The 21,217-nt window shown below is 36.4% G+C and overlaps 3 protein-coding genes across 3 annotated transcripts; 2 read left to right on the forward strand and 1 right to left on the reverse strand.

Moving 5' to 3' along the window:
• Nucleotides 1-1,782: 1,782 nt before the first annotated feature.
• On the forward strand, nucleotides 1,783-3,489 carry pmaip1 (phorbol-12-myristate-13-acetate-induced protein 1). Its single transcript, XM_067395654.1, has 2 exons — nucleotides 1,783-2,209; nucleotides 2,308-3,489. The coding sequence occupies exons 1-2, from the start codon at nucleotides 2,197-2,199 to the stop codon at nucleotides 2,430-2,432; spliced, it is 138 nt and encodes a 45-aa protein (XP_067251755.1). The 5' UTR covers nucleotides 1,783-2,196; the 3' UTR covers nucleotides 2,433-3,489.
• Nucleotides 3,490-6,529: 3,040 nt separating this feature from the next.
• On the reverse strand, nucleotides 6,530-11,808 carry golph3b (golgi phosphoprotein 3b). Its single transcript, XM_067398178.1, has 4 exons — nucleotides 11,407-11,808; nucleotides 10,787-10,918; nucleotides 10,583-10,697; nucleotides 6,530-8,789 (listed from the first exon to the last, which is right to left on the reverse strand). The coding sequence occupies exons 1-4, from the start codon at nucleotides 11,617-11,619 to the stop codon at nucleotides 8,365-8,367; spliced, it is 885 nt and encodes a 294-aa protein (XP_067254279.1). The 5' UTR covers nucleotides 11,620-11,808; the 3' UTR covers nucleotides 6,530-8,364.
• A 2,033-nt stretch (nucleotides 11,809-13,841) lies between these two features.
• isl1b (ISL LIM homeobox 1b) lies at nucleotides 13,842-20,764 on the forward strand. The gene is made up of 6 exons (XM_067397156.1): nucleotides 13,842-13,878; nucleotides 15,487-15,676; nucleotides 17,566-17,804; nucleotides 18,054-18,316; nucleotides 20,413-20,541; nucleotides 20,648-20,764. The coding sequence occupies exons 1-6, from the start codon at nucleotides 13,842-13,844 to the stop codon at nucleotides 20,762-20,764; spliced, it is 975 nt and encodes a 324-aa protein (XP_067253257.1).
• Nucleotides 20,765-21,217: the final 453 nt, after the last annotated feature.

Raw genomic sequence — 21,217 nt, forward strand, 5'->3', positions numbered from 1 at the left:
TTACCTGTGTTGATCTCATTTTTTTTATATTGGCCCATTTTACCTGAATGTTGTGCCGTGGCTCAGGAATGGACTTGCTGATACTCTAACTCTCATAATTTTAAAACAATTATAATTTTTCACATTTAAATTATATATATATATATATATATATATATATATATATATATATATATATATATATATATATATATATATATATATATATATATATATATATATATATATATAGCAAGAGACCCATGCTAATTTGTAAAAATATCATTAGATCTCATGCATATCTTATTTGATGGTATTATAAGTCATTTACCAAAACGTGGCCCATTTTAGCTGACTTCACCCTACTTTGTCTACTTTTTCCCCAGTAATATTTCTGATTATTTATGCATGACAGCTGCTCATCTTATCGTTCGCATTAAGTCATTATTACTCTGATTCATGTCAGTTTTAGCCTGTTTTTTACTTTTACTTTTGTTCTTATTTGCCGATCCCTTTCTGGATCCCTCCTCTAATTTGAAGAAAACATTTATCAGCTGTAAACAAGCAGTGATACTGGGGAATTATGCATTTATGTGTAAAAGACATTATTTAATAAATAATTTAAACAAGTAAATAAACATGTATTTTAATTCTTTATTCCGCTGCTCAACTGTTGGACACTCTTGTGATGACCTTTAGTTTTATATCAATTTATAGGCTATCAATTATGTGTTCAAGTTAATCGTTTTGTAGTGTTTTAGTATGGTAAACTAAACAATGCCATGTTAATAATTACTGGCTTTATAATAAGCACAGGTTTTTTATGATTCTCTCACACTCCTCCAAATGTAGGCTAAATGTTACATGTGACAATGACGTAATAGATCTCAGAAAAACAAAATGCCACTGCCACATTCTACAGTAATGAACACAAAGGACTGTTTGTTGGATTCCTTTTCCTAGAAAAATAATAGGCTCAGATAAGATAATGCACCTCAACCAATCAGTGTCCAGACGAAACACTTCCTGCTCTATGAGGAGTGACGGAGGCAAGCCTGAACAAGTGAAACTAAAAGTTTTACAGTGTTTAGTCATGGGATTTCTATATGTTTGTCAGCACACGAGAAGGGGAAACTCCGTGAATCACATGATGTTCGCAATTTAGGAAAGTCATATAGGCCTAAAAATGTAATTTCATCTCAACATCAACATCAGATATATAGATTTTGATTAAATGATCTAATTCTCAGAAAAAAAAAAAAAGTAATGATCTAGGACGTATTTGCAAAATATCAAAGTTTTTGTGACTATTTGGTAATGAGGGATGTATTTTAGATTTTTAGAGTAAAATATTGTTTTTATTTTGAAGTAAAAAGATAAAATAGAATAAATGTAGGCTACATTTTAGAAGAATATTTATGGGATTTTGCTCTCATTGGTTATTCAATTCAACTAAATTGTCAAAACACATTTTAAAATAGAATAGTTTATTTAGTATTTTAAATTGACTCTAATGAAAAAATATAAGAATAATAGCCTATCAGATCTGGGGCTTGTACCCGAGTTAGATGGCCTGTTTTAATAATTTAACATTTTGTGCCATGACATCTAAAATGTTGGCCTATATATTTATTTCCCTTACTAACCTATACATTAAGTGATGCATTAACATCCTGTAGCCTTGATAAACTTAGGCTATAGCCTATCTAGGCTAAATATGGTACAAAATATAAAAGTAAATTAACATTGTTCTTAAAATGGGCATCTTCCCCAATCTATATAAGGTCATGTTATTGTGTTATTGCAGTTCAGTGATGATTTCTACAAAACAAGTACAGATACTTCAGTAGAAGTTACTTTAACTGTTATGATTCACGCAATGTACAAAGTGTACATGTACTGCTTATATAAGTCCATATAAGGTGGTTATTTTATCAGTTCAATGGGATAGCCTTCCTCTGATGAAGAACAGGTAGGCTAGCCTATAGACGCCATGTAAACACGGAAATTGGGCATTAAAATTACCACGTCGACGGGTATTCTAGTCACGTTGTTTCCGCGTCACTATTTAAGCTCTGCTTCTAACAATAATTCAGAGAAGTGAGATCACAGCGCTCAGACGCCTTTAAAGAAACTCGCGCGTTTATTCCTCCAGTCAGACTTTTAACACAGTGCTGAATCCACGACAGGACGCGTCAAGTGTCTATACTATCTGAAATGGCGAAGAAAGGTAAAGCAATTATACTGACCTGTTTGAAATAAGTGTTATTTTAAAAATACATATGATTACAAATTAAAACGTAACGACTTTCGATTCTTCCTCTACAGAGCAAACCGCTGCTGTCGAGTGCGCGCAACAGTTGCGCAAAATTGGAGATATGATGGATTGGAAATACAAGTTACTGGAAATTATAATCGCGCTCCAGAAAGCGCAGATGGACGGGAAAAGCTGAAAAAGAAGGAATCCGAACCAACGTATACCTGACATCTGAAGAGGATTCATAAGACGAAGTGCGTCGACGTCGTCTTCCAAAAACAACAAAAAAAGTTGAACAGGAATGGCCTTCCGAGACGAAGACATGGATAGGATGGCTCTTGAGGATATGAAAACACCGTAGACCATTTCTGTGCTATTCGATGCCACTATTCTTCTCATATTAGTCTCTTGACTGTTTCTGTGAGGGAGACTGTTTTGAACTGCTGGTCAGGAGGAAGAGAGTCGACTACATTCATCGGGCCGAATGGCAGAGCTCGCTCGTTTACAACTGGACTTCCTTTTCTAATAATTCTGAATTTAGTAAACAATATGATCTGTACAAATAGAAATGGTGCGAAATGGATGCCCTAATGTATGCGTTTAGGCCTAGTCTAACGAAGGAATATCTGCCTGAAGTAACTCTGGAGCCTATTTCATACTTGGGAACCGACTTCATTTATCCATGAAAAATGAGACCAGATGGCTGAAATAATAAGAAAAATAATTATAATAATAACAAAGTGGCTCAGAAAATGTGTTTCTAAGAAAGAGCTGATTTGTTGCAGATGACACTTTCTTTCTTTCTTTCTTTCTTTTTTTTTTTAAAGTGTGACTAAAGTGTCCAAATCCTTTTTAGGAAGCACTGTAGCATGAGGACCTGCAATTGTCCTATTTAGATTTTATTAAGTTCCGGAGTTTATTATTTTAAAGAAATGTGAAGCTTTTTAAAGCATTTGTAAACTTAATTGTTACATTTAAATGCAAAGGTACTTTGGGTTGTACTAAAGTTATATATATATATATATATATATATATATATATATATATATATATATATATATATATATATATAATATAGGCTATTTGTAACATGTACATCTATAATAACTGATAGGTAACATGATATTTATCTATGACCACAATGAAACTCTACCTACTGTATAAGCAACTTCCTGTATAAGCAAATGGAATGTTTACTTTCTTACTAATGTTTTATGGTGTTTTCTGAAACTATTGAGACTACAAAATAAACTGCTTTTATTTGTGTGATTGGTCCCTCAATTTTTGATTTTTTGAAATTCAGATTTTAGAAAATTTCGCAAAATGTAACCATTTTCTGAGGTGACAATTTTGAATGAATTTATAGGTGAATTAAGGGTGAAGTTGACCGTGAAATGCATGAATTGAGGAAAATGACATAAGCTTTTGGTAGTTTTAATAATAAGGTCCTAAAATTGTTATACTGTACAAACTTTTGATAGAAACATGAATATGATACACTACTGCTGCAAAATCAGTAAAAAAAATTGTTAATATAATGTTTCTATTTTCAGAATTAGGTTGTTTTTATTTTGTCCCATCCACCCAAACACAATTTCAGTATAATTTTGGGTGATTGGGACAGTGCTTAAATGCTTTGTTAATTAAGAAAATTATTAGCCTTGCAATATGCCATTGCATATGCTCTAAATCAGTGTTCCCAACCATGTGCAAGCCTTAATCCACCACTAAAATATTCATGAACTAGCTAGATTTTACTAAAGTAAAACAACCAAATTCTGAAAATATAAACATTTTAGTTAAACTCTTTTTTACTGATTGCAGTAATAATTTTACTGTTGCAGTAATAAAAGGTTTGTTCAGGTTAAATGTGTTTGTTAAACAGTTAACTGGTGATGGGCCTCATCCAAATGTTACCAAAAAAAAAAAAAAAAAAAAAAAGGTTTTGGATCAGTTTACTTTTTATTTTTATTTTTTTGTATGCATTTTGGACCAATACCATTTTTTTTTTTTTTTTTACTTGTTTCCTAGATTTTTAAATGTTTTCAGTGACTTTTGGACTTCAAGCCTTCTTTTATGTATGGATTTATAAACTGAGAAATAGAGTTGAACAAACATAAACATGGACTCTTAAAGGTGCCATCGAACACTTTTTTTTACAAGATGTAATGTAAGTTTAAGGTGTCCCCTGAATGTGTCTTTGAAGTTTCAGCTCAAATACCCCATAGATTTTTTGGATTAATTTTTTTAACTGCCTATTTTGGGGCATCATTAAATATGCACCGATTCATGCTGCGGCCCCTTTAATTCCTCACGCTCCCTGCCCCCGGAGCTCGCATGCATGCATGCAGCATGTCTAATCGCGTAAGTATAGTATTTATTTGGATGTTTACATTTGATTCTGAATGAACAATGGCTGCAAGTTCCATCGCTACCAACACAACTCAACGGGACCACAGTTGTATGCTTTTGGAAGAGACCCAGAGTAGTGCGATAAACAAATGACTTTTATGAACCACTTGTTTTCAGTGAATCAAAACATTGAGTGCGAGCAGTGTCAGATTTCATTTGACTCCTGAAAGACGGACTCTTATAAGCCAGTTGTTTGAAATGCAAAAACAAAAAAGACATGGACTCTTAAAGGTGCCATCGAACACTTTTTTTTACAAGATGTAATGTAAGTTTAAGGTGTCCCCTGAATGTGTCTGTGAAGTTTCAGCTCAAATACCCCATAGATTTTTTGGATTAATTTTTTTAACTGCCTATTTTGGGGCATCATTAAATATGCACCGATTCATGCTGCGGCCCCTTTAATTCCTCACGCTCCCTGCCCCCGGAGCTCGCATGCATGCATGCAGCATGTCTAATCGCATAAGTATAGTATTTATTTGGATGTTTACATTTGATTCTGAATGAGTTTGAGGCTATGCTCTGTGGCTAAAGCTAACATTACACACTATTGGAGAGATTTATAAAGAATGAAGTTGTGTTAATGCATTATACAGACTGCAAGTGTTTAAAAATGAAAATAGCAACGGCTCTTGTCTCCGTGAATACAGTAAGAAACGATGGTAACTTTAACCACATTTAACAGTACATTAGCAACATGCTAACGAAACATTTAGAAAGACAATTTACAAATATCACTAAAAATATCATGATATCATGTCAGTTATTATCACTCCATCTGCCATTTTTTCGCTATTGTTCTTGCTTGCTTACCTAGTCTGATGATTCAGCTGTGCACAGATCCAGACGTTAATACTGGCTGCCCTTGTGTAATGCCTTGAACATGAGCTGGTATATGCAAATATTAGGAGCGTACATATTAATGATTATGTTGAGATTCGCCTGTTTTTCGGAGGTCTTTTAAACAAACAAGATTTACATGAGGAATGAGGAAACAATGGAGTTTGAGACTCACTGTATGTCATTTCCATGTACTGAACTCTTGTTATTCAACTATGCCGAGGTAAATTCAATTTTCCATTCAATGGCACCTTTAATGATGATGAACAGAAAAGGAAATATTGCATATAAAATTATATCAAAGTATGACCTAACATGTGCAATACAGTAAATATGCTTACACTACCGTAAATCAATGGAAAGATGTGCTTTCCCAATCACCCAAATGTTACCCTAAATTGCTCAGTTTACAGAAAAGTGTATGTCACACATCCTTACATTATAATATTCTATTGTTTCCTCCTCAAATTAATAGTTAACATCTTCAGTATTACAGAAATGTATCATGTGTTGAGCTGATGTATTTCATTTATGACAAGAAACCTTGCACAAGGCAGAAATTCAAAAACTGTCTCAATCACTCTTAAATCACCCTACAAAAAGGTAAGATTTTTTTGGGAAGAAAAGCATGAAGCTCCATCCCTAACCCCACCTCTTAACATGAATTCACATAAATTAGTCACCAATTTTCCAAAAGGTAAAATATTTACAAATTTCCATGAAATTGTGTTGGCAGCTCATATGAGTCATTTTTAAACTGAATCGAAAATATACAGAGCAACCAATGAGTAAAATCTGATTCACAAACAAATGACTTATGATCTAGTCATTTATAGTGAAACGAGAACATACAGCACAACAAAGGGTGCGTTTCCTGAAGACAACAATGGCTGCAAGTTCCATCGCTACCAACACAACTCAACGGGACCACAGTTGTATGCTTTTGGAAGAGACCCAGAGTAGTGCGATAAACAAATGACTTTTATGAACCACTTGTTTTCAGTGAATCAAAACATTGAGTGCGAGCAGTGTCAGATTTCATTTGACTCCTGAAAGACGGACTCTTATAAGCCAGTTGTTTGAAATGCAAAAACAAAAAAGAGTTACTGGGTTAAATAAGTGAAACTAATACTTCTCTGAACCAAAACCATCAAACGGTTTCTGAATCAACATTTGTCTCATTCACCTAACTGGTTGAACTTGCTTCATGATGCATTTGGGGGAAAAACATATCACAGTGCTTTTATCTTCAGGAGTTCATGAGGTTATGGCCACCTTGTTTACTCAGGTATGTATCATCATCAAATTTCCACCTGTACCATTACTGTACATGTTCTCAGTGCATTTTCATTACATCAGAACCATACAGTCACAGCACCAAAAAAAAAGTGCAATGCACATGACTTAAAGAAAGAGGACAGCTAATATTCATATCCCTTCCAGGCACTTAAAGATATTCCTTTATTATATGATAAAAAGCAGATGTACAAATCAGGGTACCCATTTCACACCATCTCTACTTTTACAGCTCATTAAGTATTTTTTACTAACAGTAAATCAACATGTTAAACACCTGCTTTCTTACACAGAAAGGGCATATCCCTACCCCATTCTTTACCAGTCCTCTTGCAGGACAGGAGACAACCAAAAAACATGACAATCGACTCCGAAAATATTGCGCTAAAGGAAGGAATGAAATAAAGATGATTAAAAACATAGTATAAAAATTGGAAATATAGCAAGTGGAGAGATTATGACATGAAGGAAACCATACATGTGTGACGAGACAGCTACATTAATGCAGTGATCACTATGGACAGGCCTCGGGAATGAAAGCCTTCCTTGTTGTTGCTAGTGTTTTACTGGCCATTCGCATGAAATGGATGAAAGTTATGAGGTCACTTAAACCCAGATGTTTGACTTGGGATAAATATCTATGTGAGCTCAATGCTTCCTTGAACTGTTTGTGGTGTATTACAGTACAAAACCCACTGTAAGAATGAATATAGCTGTGAATCTTGGGCTGGATGGATGAACTGGATCAGTAAACAAAAAGGCAGTGAGTAACATAAGAATCTCTATCAGGTTTTAGTCATTTTATACACAGGCCAATGAAAATCACCAGCAAATGTCTTTGAATTAAAACCAGTAATATTAGCACACATTTGAACATTTTATTCTTCGAGCATTCAGAAAGAGTGGATTACTGGAAAGAAGGCTTGCAAGGAAGCAGGGTCATAATATCTTTAAAGCACCAGAGAAAAACTGATGCTTGCATTTCAGTCTTTTTAAATGTGAAATGGTTTATTTCCTGTTAACTCAAGGCCCATTTCAGGCATCAGAAGCTCGTGGAACATTTCCTGCTGAATATGGAAAAGCAATGGAAACAGGACCTTTTCATGTAACAATGACAAGGATCTGTGTGTTCGGAAGTAGTGGCTCCTTCTTCAAAGATACATGGAGTTTGAGATTACTGTAGAATTATACCAGGATCTGGATTAAGATTAGAGTCACGGCCTAGTTAAGTACAAGGGAAACAGACCCCTTACAAAACACCTCCTTCAAATCGTGCTCATTTTCGTTCTTATATGATCTAAGTGCATGAACTACAAGAAGCCTCACAGTGAATTGCAATCATGTGGCAACTATTGGCCATTAGACGTAGACAGGGCAACACCTTTGTGAAGGTCAGAGTCAGATCTGTGACAATGAGAAAAAGCCGTCCCTTTCCAAGTATCATCATCATAACCTCCTTCAAAATTTGTATTTCCATCATCACTATCACCAATATTAGTTCGAATCAACCAAGCTTGGGCCCAGTGGTCTGAGTCCAATGCCATGAGCACAAAGTTGAGTCCCTTTCTCTCTACTCTGGAGGTTCATTTGGTGAAAGCGGCCACCACCGCCCACAGCAGCTCGTTGGCGCCCGACTTGGCAGCCTCGGCCTCTGGCTCGAGATCCAGAAGCAGCCGCACCCTCTTCATGGCCAGATCGTACTGGTCGTCCAGCAGAGGAGCGAAGGCGTTCTCTAGAACATCAGAGGAATGTGCCAGGAACAGCAGCGCCAGTAGACGCTTATCCATCCGTTGGGGCTCGTTGACCCATTTCTCCAGGACGGCCTCCTGGACTTTGCGCACCAGCCGCTGTTTGATGGTGCTGTTGGTGAGAGGGTGGGTGGTCATGTCGAAAAGCAGGAAGTTTTGCTTCTCCGTGGTGAGGACGCCCTTCTCCACCAAGTTCTTAGCCAAACGCTCTCGGACATTTCGCAATTGGTAGTGCAGCTTCAACGGATTCCAAGTTTCACCTACAGAATGTAAAAAGGGCCTTTGAAATAGACTAGAAGAACTGAAATGATCCATTTCTAATACTTTTTGATGTTTGTAACAGATTTGATTCAAGCACACAATCTTGTTTCCAACATAAAGCTTAAAGTCAACATGACATAAAATTGTCCACTATATCAAAATAACTCAGAAGCAATCTTTCATTTTGGATGAAGACACAAATTCTTCCTATTTTTCAACATAATTAACTGGTTAACTGTTAACCGGCATTAAGAATTTTGACCGATTAATTAATACTATAGGTTAAATGGTTTAATTTTTTAAGATATTTTGAAAATGTTTGCTGCATGGTTAAAAAACAAATACACAACACTACAAACATAGCTATAGGCTATCTTAGTTCCCCTCATGCCACAACAAATCCTTTAAATTTAACGATATTCAGAACAGAACAAGAATGAAAAAGTAGCTATATAAACGTCAAGCCAAAGCGAATTCATTTTAAGTGAAACTGAAACTGCAGTTGGGTTCATGTTACCTACCTCGCTCTTTCGGCACGAATCCAGAATTTCCAAATTCGCAATGTTTTTGGATACTAATCTATTATTTATTATGTAAACTAGGCTTTTAACTCCACGTTAAAACATCAACCTTCTCATGCACAATGATGTGCTTGGCATAATATCACAGTGGGGCTGTGCTCTCGCTGAAAGGTACAGATTCTACTACGGAATATTTAAATCGAGCAATGTAACTTTTTATATGTTTGGTTTGACCATTTTATTTTGATAATGAACACACTGCAATTGCAAGTTAGCAATGCTAGAACTGATGTGTGTGTGCGCAAGGCGATCTGCACAATCACTTAATTTTTCCTTATAAAAGCATTAACATACTTAACAGTCATTTATGGTCATAAAGATAAAAGTAAGACATCATTCGAAACTGTCCAGTGTTTAATTTTATTTGTGTACACTCAAAATAAAAACAAAACATTATACTTTTGTAAAATAAAGAACACAAACAGGATGCACTTTCTGCCGTCTCGGTTTCCTTGTTTTTGGAGCGCGTTACAAAAAAACCCTAAACTCAGCATATAGGCTACTACTTATCGCACAGTTATTTCTTTCGTGTTGTTAATCTGTTAATATTTATGTGAAATATATTTTGCGTATTTATTCCTTTCATATATATGCTTTTGTTTTTCTCCATTCACAGAAGCAGTGCAGGTGCGTGATGTGACGATGAATCCTCACGTTCTGTTGTTTATTCTGCTATTTGCGCATGTAAAACTAAACCCCCTGGAAAACAAATTTTGTTATTTTTAATGGTTCACAGACACATCTATTCTAATTTAATTTAACTCTAATTTAACAATCTTGTCAGTTAATGGTTAGTTAACATGTTTTGGTTGTCAGTTAGGAAAAAACTAAATGAACATCCTTAACTGCCCTACATTTTTATTATTCTACATTTAAATATTCTATTTCACTCCGAAATAAATCAGATCACAGGAGTAAAATGGATGCCAAACAATGTTCCACACTGACTTAAAGGCAAAAAAAAATTCATTATGCCATCATTTACGTTCCAAAACTGTATGAAGAATGTTTCAACCGTTTCTGATCAAACATCAAAAGTCTGTGGGGCTCGAAACAACCCTGACTTTCACTGTATGGACAAAACAGTGATACATTTTTCAAAATATCTTCTACATGTTTCACAGAGGAAAGAAAGTTTGGAACAGTGAACTTACCCCTAAAAATAAGTAACTAGTGTACTTGTACCTGTGTCAAATATACTCAACACTCACCACTTAACAACTCAATCCAGCTCTGGACTGTCTCTGGAGGTTGAGTCTCTTTAATATGTTTCAATGCCTCATCCAGCAACATGTCTCCAGTGGGGGCATCAGATTTACACAACACCTGATGAACAAACAAGTATAAAGAGTTAAGATTACGTGTAACTGGCATTTTAACAAGCCCCAAAATCTCACACACACCCCTACACCTACCTTTCTGGTCAGAAGGCTTTTCCTCCTCATTCCAGATGCCTCCAGCTGCAGGCGACCTCTTAAAGCCAGCTCAATAAGCATACACCCTCTCAGACCAGAAGATATGCAATCATTCCAGAATGATGTGTAACCCTAAACAAGACATAAGTTAATCAATTATTATTCAAAGAATAACATCAGCAGATATCATACATGGAAATACATGAAGAAAATGCATGCTTCCATTAACAGGCTGCCAACAGACTACTTAAACGTTAAAAATAATGCCCTTTATAGCCCTGATTGCATTACTTTTGTATTACACCAGCATGTTTGAAATGACAGGCCTATCTAGCAACTTTATTGTTTTGCAATTGTTATATGCAGGATAGCTGTAAAGAGTTACATAATTTACATTTACGACAGAAACAGCTTTAAAGCCCTTTGCCTTTTAGCCATATTAATTATACTAAAAGCACGACCGGGACCCTTCTAACAGGCTAACTGGTGAAGGTCTTCAGGAACAGCTGTTCTTAAGACACGTAATCTCTGTCGTTTAACAGGATTTATCTAGTCCTCATGTTAACTAGCCGCTTCCTGGCGACCATTTGACTAACAAAGCCACACAAGTCACGTCAAACCTCTCGATCCTTCAGTCCGAGCAGCAACACCTCTTCCATCAAAGTCAGTCGTGTTTCTTTGGAGTCTCCCTTGTCTTCGTCCTCCTCCTCTCCGCGGCGGGACTCGTACTCATCCTCTTCAGGGCTTTTCTCCTTATCCGCGGCGGCGGCGTTACGCGAGGCCTCGGTCCGTCTCTGCACCAGGCCTGAGCTTCTCTGCGTTAGCGAAGTCATTGTTTGCACAAGCCTAAAAACACCACCGTGTTTAACAGTCTTTTAAATATACATCCGACAAAACCGATAATGTCTATATTCACGCAGTTCCGTGCCCCTATAACAGCTTCATTAATATACTTTCTGTTGACGTGGATGTTTACATGCATCCGGGACGTTCCACCTCTTCCACTCTTATTTCCTCATTCAATATGGCGGACACTGATGACGCAATGACGCATGTAATGTGACGTGTACGTGAACGTTTTGCACGAAGACGCCCGCGGATCCTATTTATGTGGGTGACAAACTGATATTTTAGGAGTTCAAGCGTGTTGCTTGTTTTTTCCGTGTTTGGTTACGATAAATGAAACAGTGTACTGTCTATCATGGAACCCATTGTTATTGCCACTGCTGTAAGTAAAAACATAACATTAGGGTGAATTAACCCTCTACAGCACAGCGTTGCAGGCAACGGAAAGTTTTCTTAAGCCCTATGTTATGTTTAGTAATTTTTTCTTTAAATGATTACAACCAATTAGAAAGGTCGAGAAAGTGCCAAAGAACAGTCCAGTAAGGTGTGGGTGTCATTATCAAGCACCATTTATAGGTGGGACATCCTGCTCTGAAACATGGTCACAGGAGCACATAGTGTGGGAAGAAGGCAAGATTATTTGCTTTAGTAATCTTATTTAAAATGACATGAACTGTACATAAAAAATGCGCGCGTGTATGTGTGTGTGTGTGTATTCTGTGTAGAGAAGACATTTGTCAGGATTTATGAAGTTTTTTTTATTTATTTTGCATGTTCAGAAATTCAGTTTCTCTTTTTGTTGCCTCAGGGCAACGTTGTGTGATAAGGGGTATTTTTCGAGGATGTTTTGGACAATACCTCACATTGGCAACAATGTGTTATAAGAAGGGAAGATGCAGGGTTTCTGGGTGTGCAGGAACACCCAAAGTGATGTGCAAAGTTTATAACAAACACCTCTACTTCACAGCAGAGAAGAAGTGCTTTTTGAAGTTTCGTATGGAGTGAAATCTTAGTACATGAAGTACATTATATGACATGACACACTCCATGAAACAAACCTATGCAGGTATCAAATTCAATATATCAATGTCTTTCAAGTGTTTTTCCCTTTTTACTTAATGATTTCTTGAATTTAATAAAAATTTTAATGAAATTTCAATAAAATGTTCCAAAATTAACCAAAAAATTATGTGGAATATTTTTTTTCATGTGCCATCAACATGTTTGCAGTAGAGGGTTAAGGGTGATTGGGACATAAGGTCAGATGGAACAGTAGAACTACAACTATTACAACTATTTTCTTGCCTAATGAGTGAAAATAGTAACTATTTTTGCTGAGCCCAAGCTGTGAGACCACATAATCAAAATTGGATGCCATTGTTGGTGTGACATCATGTAGGTGCACGGGGCAGGCATCAAACAGTTGACCCTGAAATGCATGAAGTGAGGAAAATCACAAAAGCTTTGCTAGTTTTCATAAGGTCATAAAATTGTCAACTACTGTTTTTCACAAACCTTTGATGGAAACATAAATATGATGCAATATTGCAACAAAATAAGTAAAAAATTAGGTTGTTTTTATTTTGTCACACATGATTTTGGGTGATCGGGACAGTGCTTAAAGGCTTAACTAGAATGATTAACCTTGCATAAGAGAACCATTGCATATGCTGCTTTTTTTCATTTGTGCAACCCCTCATCAACCCCAAAGATGTTTACGAACTAGCTGGATTATTCTACAATAAAACAATGTAATTCTGAAAATAGAAACATTATAGTTAAACTTTTTGTTGTTGCTGTTGTTGTTGTTGCATGTGCAGGCTAAATGTGTTTGCCAAGCACACATTTGTAGGGATGGGGCCACCCAACCTTTCATCCAAATGTTACCCCTGGGGATGGGTCAGTTTACATTATTGTTTTAATTAATTTTGGACTTTGAGTCTTCTTTTACCTCAATTACATGTGTTGTACTGTATGAATTGTGGATGAATTTATAAACATTAGGGCAAAAACAGAATAAAAATAATGAAATTATTTGGCCAAAAACTATTCTCGTCACTTCATAAAATTAAGGTTGAACCACTGCAGTCACGTTGAATGTTTTAACAATGTCTTTAGTACCTTTCTGGAACTTTAAAGTGTTGATTGCTGTCTATGGACGCGTCACATCTTGGATTTCAACAAAAACATCTTAATTTGTGTTCTGAAGATGACCGAAGGTCTTAAAGGTGTGAAACGACATGAGGGTGAGTAATAACAGAATTTTCATTTTTGGGTGAAATTAAGCTCTAGCGCAAGTTCTTCCGGGAAGACTCAAATGTTACGTCACTTATTAATTCAGATCTAGCCAATCATTATCTTGGAGATTGGTCTGAGTTCGCAGATGCTGACGCGAACTTCACCTCCATCCTCCCCACCACCACCAGGATGGTCCCTGTCCATACTCCCCTGGGGTTGGCTACGCCCCTGCCTTCAGCTTCAGGCAGGAAATGCAAAGTCTGCAACCCTCAGGACGTGAGCTACGGACGATAAAGATCATTAACTTTATATATTCTGCTTGCTGTTTGGTAATAAATATCAGTGTTTCATTATCTTGCCTCCCGAGTCTTTCTGATAGAACTAACCCTTTAATTCATAGATTATAGAAATCAATGAAATCTCTCTTTTTTTTTAACCCTTTAGCATTCTTGTAAAATTAGCTTAAAATGCACAAAAAAGGCATACCAAAGTAAATTGCATGCTGTTCATGAAGTATTTGCATGGTTTTGGTCTCTCTTGAAAGGTATGTGTAGTGGAAGTACAGTGATTTTTGGGAATCAAATAACAGCATTCCAGGAATGTTCTCTTCTTTCTGTACCCAAAAAAGAACCTTCCCAGAATATTGCATGGACTTATTTTAGTGACAAAGAACCTATAGGCCCTATAGAACATTCTCTAATGGTTATTTTTAGGCTTCATTTTCATAACCATAATTTAACATTGACAGAAATTTGCATTTACGTGTGTGACAACCTAATACACACAATCATTTTATAGGCTACATGCCTATATGATCAGATGTAAATCAAACGTTATTTTATTTTATTTATTTAAATCTATTCCAGAATGGAACCGACATACAACTGACAATGGGGCTAAAATATCAATCAAACAAACAATTAAATCTTTATCCAGTAATCACTGGAAACTGGAAAGGACATGGAAAATGGCATAGGTCTAAAAGTCTGTGAATTAAGAAGCCTATGCCTATTAAAATTTGAAAATACAAATATAATGCTTAAAACACTAATATCATTGCAACAGTATCTTTGTAAGATATGAAGTGAACTTTAATAGTCAAATCATGCTATTCAAAAGCTCACATATAGGCCTATTTGTTTGTTAATGTACAGCCTGCCCTACAACATCATCAGTTTGCCACATATTATGAATCTTTTACCTGTTGTGGACATGTGTTAGAGGGCGGGGATTCCGGTGGCGAGTAGGTAATGAGATCTATTATATGCGGTACAAAAGCATGTGCTCAAGTTCGGCGCTGAACACCTGATTGGTGCTCCTGCACCTACGTCACATCAAATAAATAGAGGAGCGAGACAGACTTACATTAGTGGCCCTGTAGATGTGTGTAGTTCAAGAGTGTCTTTCTTTCCTTTAGTGTTTGGCTAGACTGTCATCTACGGCGCTATTACATTTGCTTGACATGGGAGATCCACAGAAGAGTAAGACATCATTGATCAAAAGTTCAACTTAATTACAGGCTAGCGTTAGATTACATGTTTATTCGTATTTTTAAATGTCACTGCAATTAAAAGATTAGACATATACATGATGTAGGCTAATATTTGTTCTTAAAGGAAATAAGCTGATTTCATACTGCGTGGGTTGTGGGCATCAGATCCTGGATCGCTTCATTCTGCGGGTTTTTCCTGATCTCGAGTGGCACGCGCAGTGTCTGAAGTGCGCAGAGTGCCATCAGCATCTGGACGAGTCCTGCACCTGCTTCATCAGAGATGGGAAAACCTTCTGTAAAGACCACTGCAGCAGGTGCGCCTCACTCTTTCAGCAAAGTCGCTTTGCTCATCAGAATTAGGCCTACTTATTTATTTATTTTTATTACAGCTTAAAAATGAGTCATTATTTATTATGATCACGCTTTAATTTTCAGCTTCCTGTCCCACTGTATATTAAGTGTCTTTAACTATGTACTGACATTTGAATTAATCATTTGATACAATGCACTTTTTGTGTAGGCCTACAGTTGAGCTCAAAAGTGTAATGAAAATGTATTTTCACAAAATAAGGATCATAAAAATTGCATGTTATTTTTTATTTAGTACTGTCCTGGATAAACTATTTCACATAACAGATGGTTACATATAGGCCTAGTCCACAAGACAAAAAAGAAAGAAAGCTGAATTTATAAAAATGAGCAAGTTAAAAAGTTTACACACCCTTGATTCTTATACTGTGTGTGGTTACCTGGATTATCCATGACTGTTTTTATGTTTTGTGATGGTTGTTCATGAGTCTCTTGTTTGTCCTGAGCAGTTAAACTGAGCTCTGTTCTTCAGAAAAATCCTGCAGCTCCTGCAGATTCATCAGTTTTCAAGCATCCTGTGCATATTTAAACCCTTTCCAACAGTGACTGTATGATTTTGAGATCCATCTTTTCACACTGGGGACAACTAAGGGACTCTAGAAGGAAACATGATGCATTAATAGTCGGGGGTCAAAACTTTTGAACAAGAAAATGATGTGCATGTTTTTCTTATTTTGTTTAAAGATCATATTTTTTCATTTAGTACTGCCCTTCGGTAGCTACAGAAGATGCTTACATGTTCCCAGAAGACAAAAAAGTACAATTTATTTTGTTCAGTCAGTTCAAAAAGTGTATATCCCTGGCTCTTAATGCATCATGTTTCCTTCTGGAGCATCAGTGAATGTTTGCAGCTTTAGTATAGTTGTGTTTGAGTCCCTCAATTGTCCTCAGTGTGTAAAGATGGATCTCAAATTCATACAGTCACTGCTGGAAATGGTTCAAATATGCATAAGATTCTGGAAAATGAAAGAATCTGCAGGACTTGGAGGATTTTTCTGAAGAACAGAGCTCAGTTTAAATGCTCAGGACAAACAAGGGATGGATCATCCAGGTAACGACACAGTGTTAAGAATCAAGGGTATGTAAACTTTTGAACTGGGTCATTTTTATAAATTCAGCTTTTTTTTTTTTTGTCTTGAGGACTTTATGTAAACATCTTTTTTGTGAAATAGCTTATTCAGTACAGTACTAAATAGAAAATAACATGCAATTTTTATGATCCTTCTTATTTTTTTAAATCGACTAACATTTTTGCACATTCTGTAAGGGGTATGTAAACGTTTGAGCTTTGTACTTATATGTAAAATACCTGCGTGTAATTACAGCTGTAATTAATTTCTATAATTACATTCATAATTACACTGTTGACCCATCCCTTACACCTTAACCCACCCTTGAACCTACCCTTACCTCCAAACCTTTCCCTAACCTTACCCGGGCTGTATGTGTAGCAGCAAAAGTGTATTGTAATACATGAACACAATACATGTAAAATAGCCTACATTGTATAACCATTTTTTTTTTTTTATGTAAATATGGTAGCTAAAGACACCTAATACAAACTGTGACCCAGTTTTATTTTATTTTTTTACTTTTAAAATGTTTTATAGAAGTGTTGGAAGAAAAATTCCAACATAAATATTTCAGCATTTTTTTTTTTTAGTATTATTACTACTGTAATTAATTATATTTACATATATTTGTGAAACATATATACACTGTATAGTAAATTGCTATTTTATATGATAAATCCTTTGTTAAAAAAGTAATGTTTGTGATAACTGCAATTCAAAAAATGTCTCTTGACTTTTTTCCCCTTGATATTCTCTGTCAGATTACGCAGTAAATGTGCAAAATGCCACAAAGCCTTCATCAGCAAGGAGTATGTCATGCGAACAGGAATGAGTATTTATCACATCCAGTGTTTTCGATGCGATAGCTGCAATCGTCCGTTACTCCCTGGAGATGAGTATGTTCTGCGGGATGGTCAACTGCTCTGTACACACCATCATGAGTTTAACAAATTAAAGTCTGGCTCAAATAACCAACAGAAGGAGACTGCAGAACCAGTTGGTAAGTGTACAGAGTCATTCTGGACATGCTTCCCAATCCCAGCCAGCATTTAAATGTTTATTTGTAGTTGAATCTATATCATACCACAAGGTTGAATCACTGCTGAATATCATTTTGCGAATTGAATCAATGTTGATTATTTCATTATTTCAATCACATTTCAACATTGAAGGGTTTGCTGTATGTAAACAAGTGAAAAGTTATAAATGTTGTTTTGATGTAAAACCTCTCTATATCTGTCTATCACAGAGGGCATGAAATCCACAGCATCCTGGAGGACGTCAGAGAGAGCCACCCGTGTGAGGACGGTTCTCAGTGAGTCCCAGCTCCGCATGCTACAGACCTGTTACAGTGCCAATCCCAGACCCGACGCCCTCATGAAAGAGCAGCTCGTGGAAATGACGGGCCTCAGTCCTCGGGTCATTCGCGTCTGGTTCCAGAACAAGCGATGCAAAGATAAGAAAAGAAGTCTGATGATGAGACACACACAGAAGCAGCTTGAGGGCCGTCTGGTGAGTAAACAGGTTCTTACTCATAGCAGGCTCTGTTCTAGGATTGCATGACTGGGGTGAAAACTTGGGGTGGCATTACCTTGCAGTGGTTGGTCAGACTTAAAGGATTAGTCCACTTTTAAATAAACTTTTCCTGATAATTTACTCACCCCCATGTCATCCAAGATGTTCATGTCTTTCTTTCGTCAGTCGAATAGAAATTAAGGTTTTTGAAGAAAACAAAGGGCTTTAAACGATTCTACTTATGGTACAAACGCGACGCCGGTTTAGTTTTTTTCCGTAAGTAGAATAGGGAAGGCGTAGGACATTCAGCGTAAGCGTTTTGAAGAATGCGGAAACGGGAAGTACGTTAAAGGTGATATTTTGTGTTTATAAAGCATAAACGGTTGTATTTTTTTTCAAAAATGACTGATCATTTCGCTAGATAAGACCCTTATTCCTCGTCTGGTTGGTAGCCGTTGAAATCCACTGTATGGAGAAAAATCCTGGAATGTTTTCCTCAAAAACCTTAATTTCTTTTCGACTGATGAAAGAAAGACATGAACATCTTGGATGACATGGGGAAGAGTAAATTATCATGTAAAGTTCATTTAAAAGTGGACTAATCCTTTAATTCACATCATGATTCACAGGTTTTTGATTGAATTAAAAAGCAATTTTGCAAATTGAGAATGAATTAAAGGGGACCTATAATGTCCCTTTTACAAGATGTAATATAAGTCTCTGGTGTCCCCAGAAGAGGGTGGAGCTTTAACAGCTCACGCTTCGGTTGCTCAACAACAAAGCTGGAGAATCTCACGCACCCAAAATGACGATTGTCAGTAACGGTGTTCAGCCTTACATTGTTCAAACCGTAGTCAGACACTGATGGAGAGACTCAGGAAGAAGTTACAACTTTTAGAATTCATCTGGACATTTCTGAACAGATAAATTTATGTAGTTGCTGTGGAGTTGATTCAGCTCATCAACTAGCATGTGCCGTCATGTTAATCTTTTGTGCAAATCCAGCGTTGAATTGACACTCGTTTGTGAAGCAACGATGAAATGACCGCATGGTAACAACACTCTACTACAACTCTTCCTCTTCTCTAAAGCAGCCCAACATGGACTCGCCTTCTCAGGCAGGGTTTATGTAAATTTAGCGTTAGTGATGTCACTAACCCGGGAAGAAGCTCTATGTAGTCCCTACCAGCCATTTGTTGTAATCCTTAAACAGAGAATTCTTTAAAAGAAAATATCTCCCTTTGCATTTTACTTTGAGCCTTGTAACTTTGCAGATGTTGTTTATGCTCAAACAGCAACATTACACAAACATTGTAAACATTTTACAAAAAGTGAAATCATTATCAACCACCCTTTTAATAATGTACATTCAAAGTTTTTTTTTAATACTTTCTCTAATGAAAGAAAAATAAACTACTAAGGATTGTTTATTGCACCAAAGGTAATTTGAAAGGCAACATTAAATATATGTACAGCTGAGGTCATAAGTTCACCCATGCAGAATAATAATCATTTAAAAAAATAACAGGGACAGTAGGCTACTGTGTGCTGTTACCTGGATGATTGAAAGCTGCAAATATTCACTGACGTTCAAGGCAACACACTACATTAAGAGCTAGGGGGTGTAAACTTTTGGTTGATTGGTGGAAATTGTTCTTATTTTGTTTAAAGATCTAATTTTTTAGTACTGCCATTTAGAAGCTACATAAGATATTTACATGTTTCCCAGAAGACAAAATAAGAACAATTTAGCCTGCGAAAATGTTTAAACCCCCAGATCTTAATGCATCGTGTTTCCTTTGACCATCAGTGAATGTTTTCTCCTTTTGTAATATTGTCCTCAGTGTGAAAAAATGGATCTCAAAGTCATACAGTCACTGTTGGAAAGAGGTCAAATATGCAGAAGATGATGGAAAACATCATTTATGTAAAATATCTTATTTTTATGATCCCAGGTGGAGCCAAGGTAGCGAGGAGTAATATTGTGAAATATTATTACAATTTAAAATAGCTGTTTTCTATTTCTTTACAAATATACAGACAGTTTGCAGTGAAGAACTCAAGTTGGGTTTGTTGTTTCATCTTGTTGAAAGGTTTCAGAGGATCCAATGCTAGCCAGTCCAGAGAGCCAGGACAGTGACATGATGATAAGCCCACCGTGGAAACTACTGACCGACTTCATTCTGCAAAAGGATGCTGAACACAGATCATACCAGCAACTGGTAAATATCAGGATACACAAAAGATGACTTACTAACAGTGCATGATAGATACATCATTTTCGCACTGTTGTTCATTTGTTTTTGATTTCAAAACATTTGTTTCCAGCTTTCTTTATCAAAGGAAGCTCCTTGTTCTGCTGGAAGTGAAGCTGTGTCAATATCAGCTCAGTTTCCAGACACACCCAACAGCCTGGTAGCAAGTGCCACGGACATCAGCGAGTGAACGGAGCCTCTCCCATCTCAAAAATGGATGGGGTATTCCTGCAATAGCGGAGACTGCAGTTTCAGAACCGCAGACCAAGGACCTATTTCTTGAACCCTTGTTTTTTGTATGTACTAGCAGTTTATACTGTTTTGGAGCACTTACTATTCAATTCTGTATTTGTAGTGTTAATTTTCAGGAATGGTTTAGTTGTTTAATTATTTAAATTTAATTGATATATTGCCGTAACCAACCCCTAACCCTAAACACAACTGTTGGTAACACTTTTTCCTATATTCTGGTTTTAAATTCAGTTTTGATGGAAAGAAAGAGCTTATTTTCAAAACAGAAGCAAGATATTTTCTGTGTATGTACGACATGAGACTTCCTTTTCATTAGCTGCAGCTTGGCGTGTCGCATCTGGTGTGTGACTGACTTAAAGTGCAGCAAACTGTTTGTTTATGTGTATGTGTA

This window comes from Chanodichthys erythropterus, chromosome 10, assembly GCF_024489055.1.
Source record: "Chanodichthys erythropterus isolate Z2021 chromosome 10, ASM2448905v1, whole genome shotgun sequence".
In the NCBI taxonomy this organism is placed as follows: domain Eukaryota; kingdom Metazoa; phylum Chordata; class Actinopteri; order Cypriniformes; family Xenocyprididae; genus Chanodichthys; species Chanodichthys erythropterus.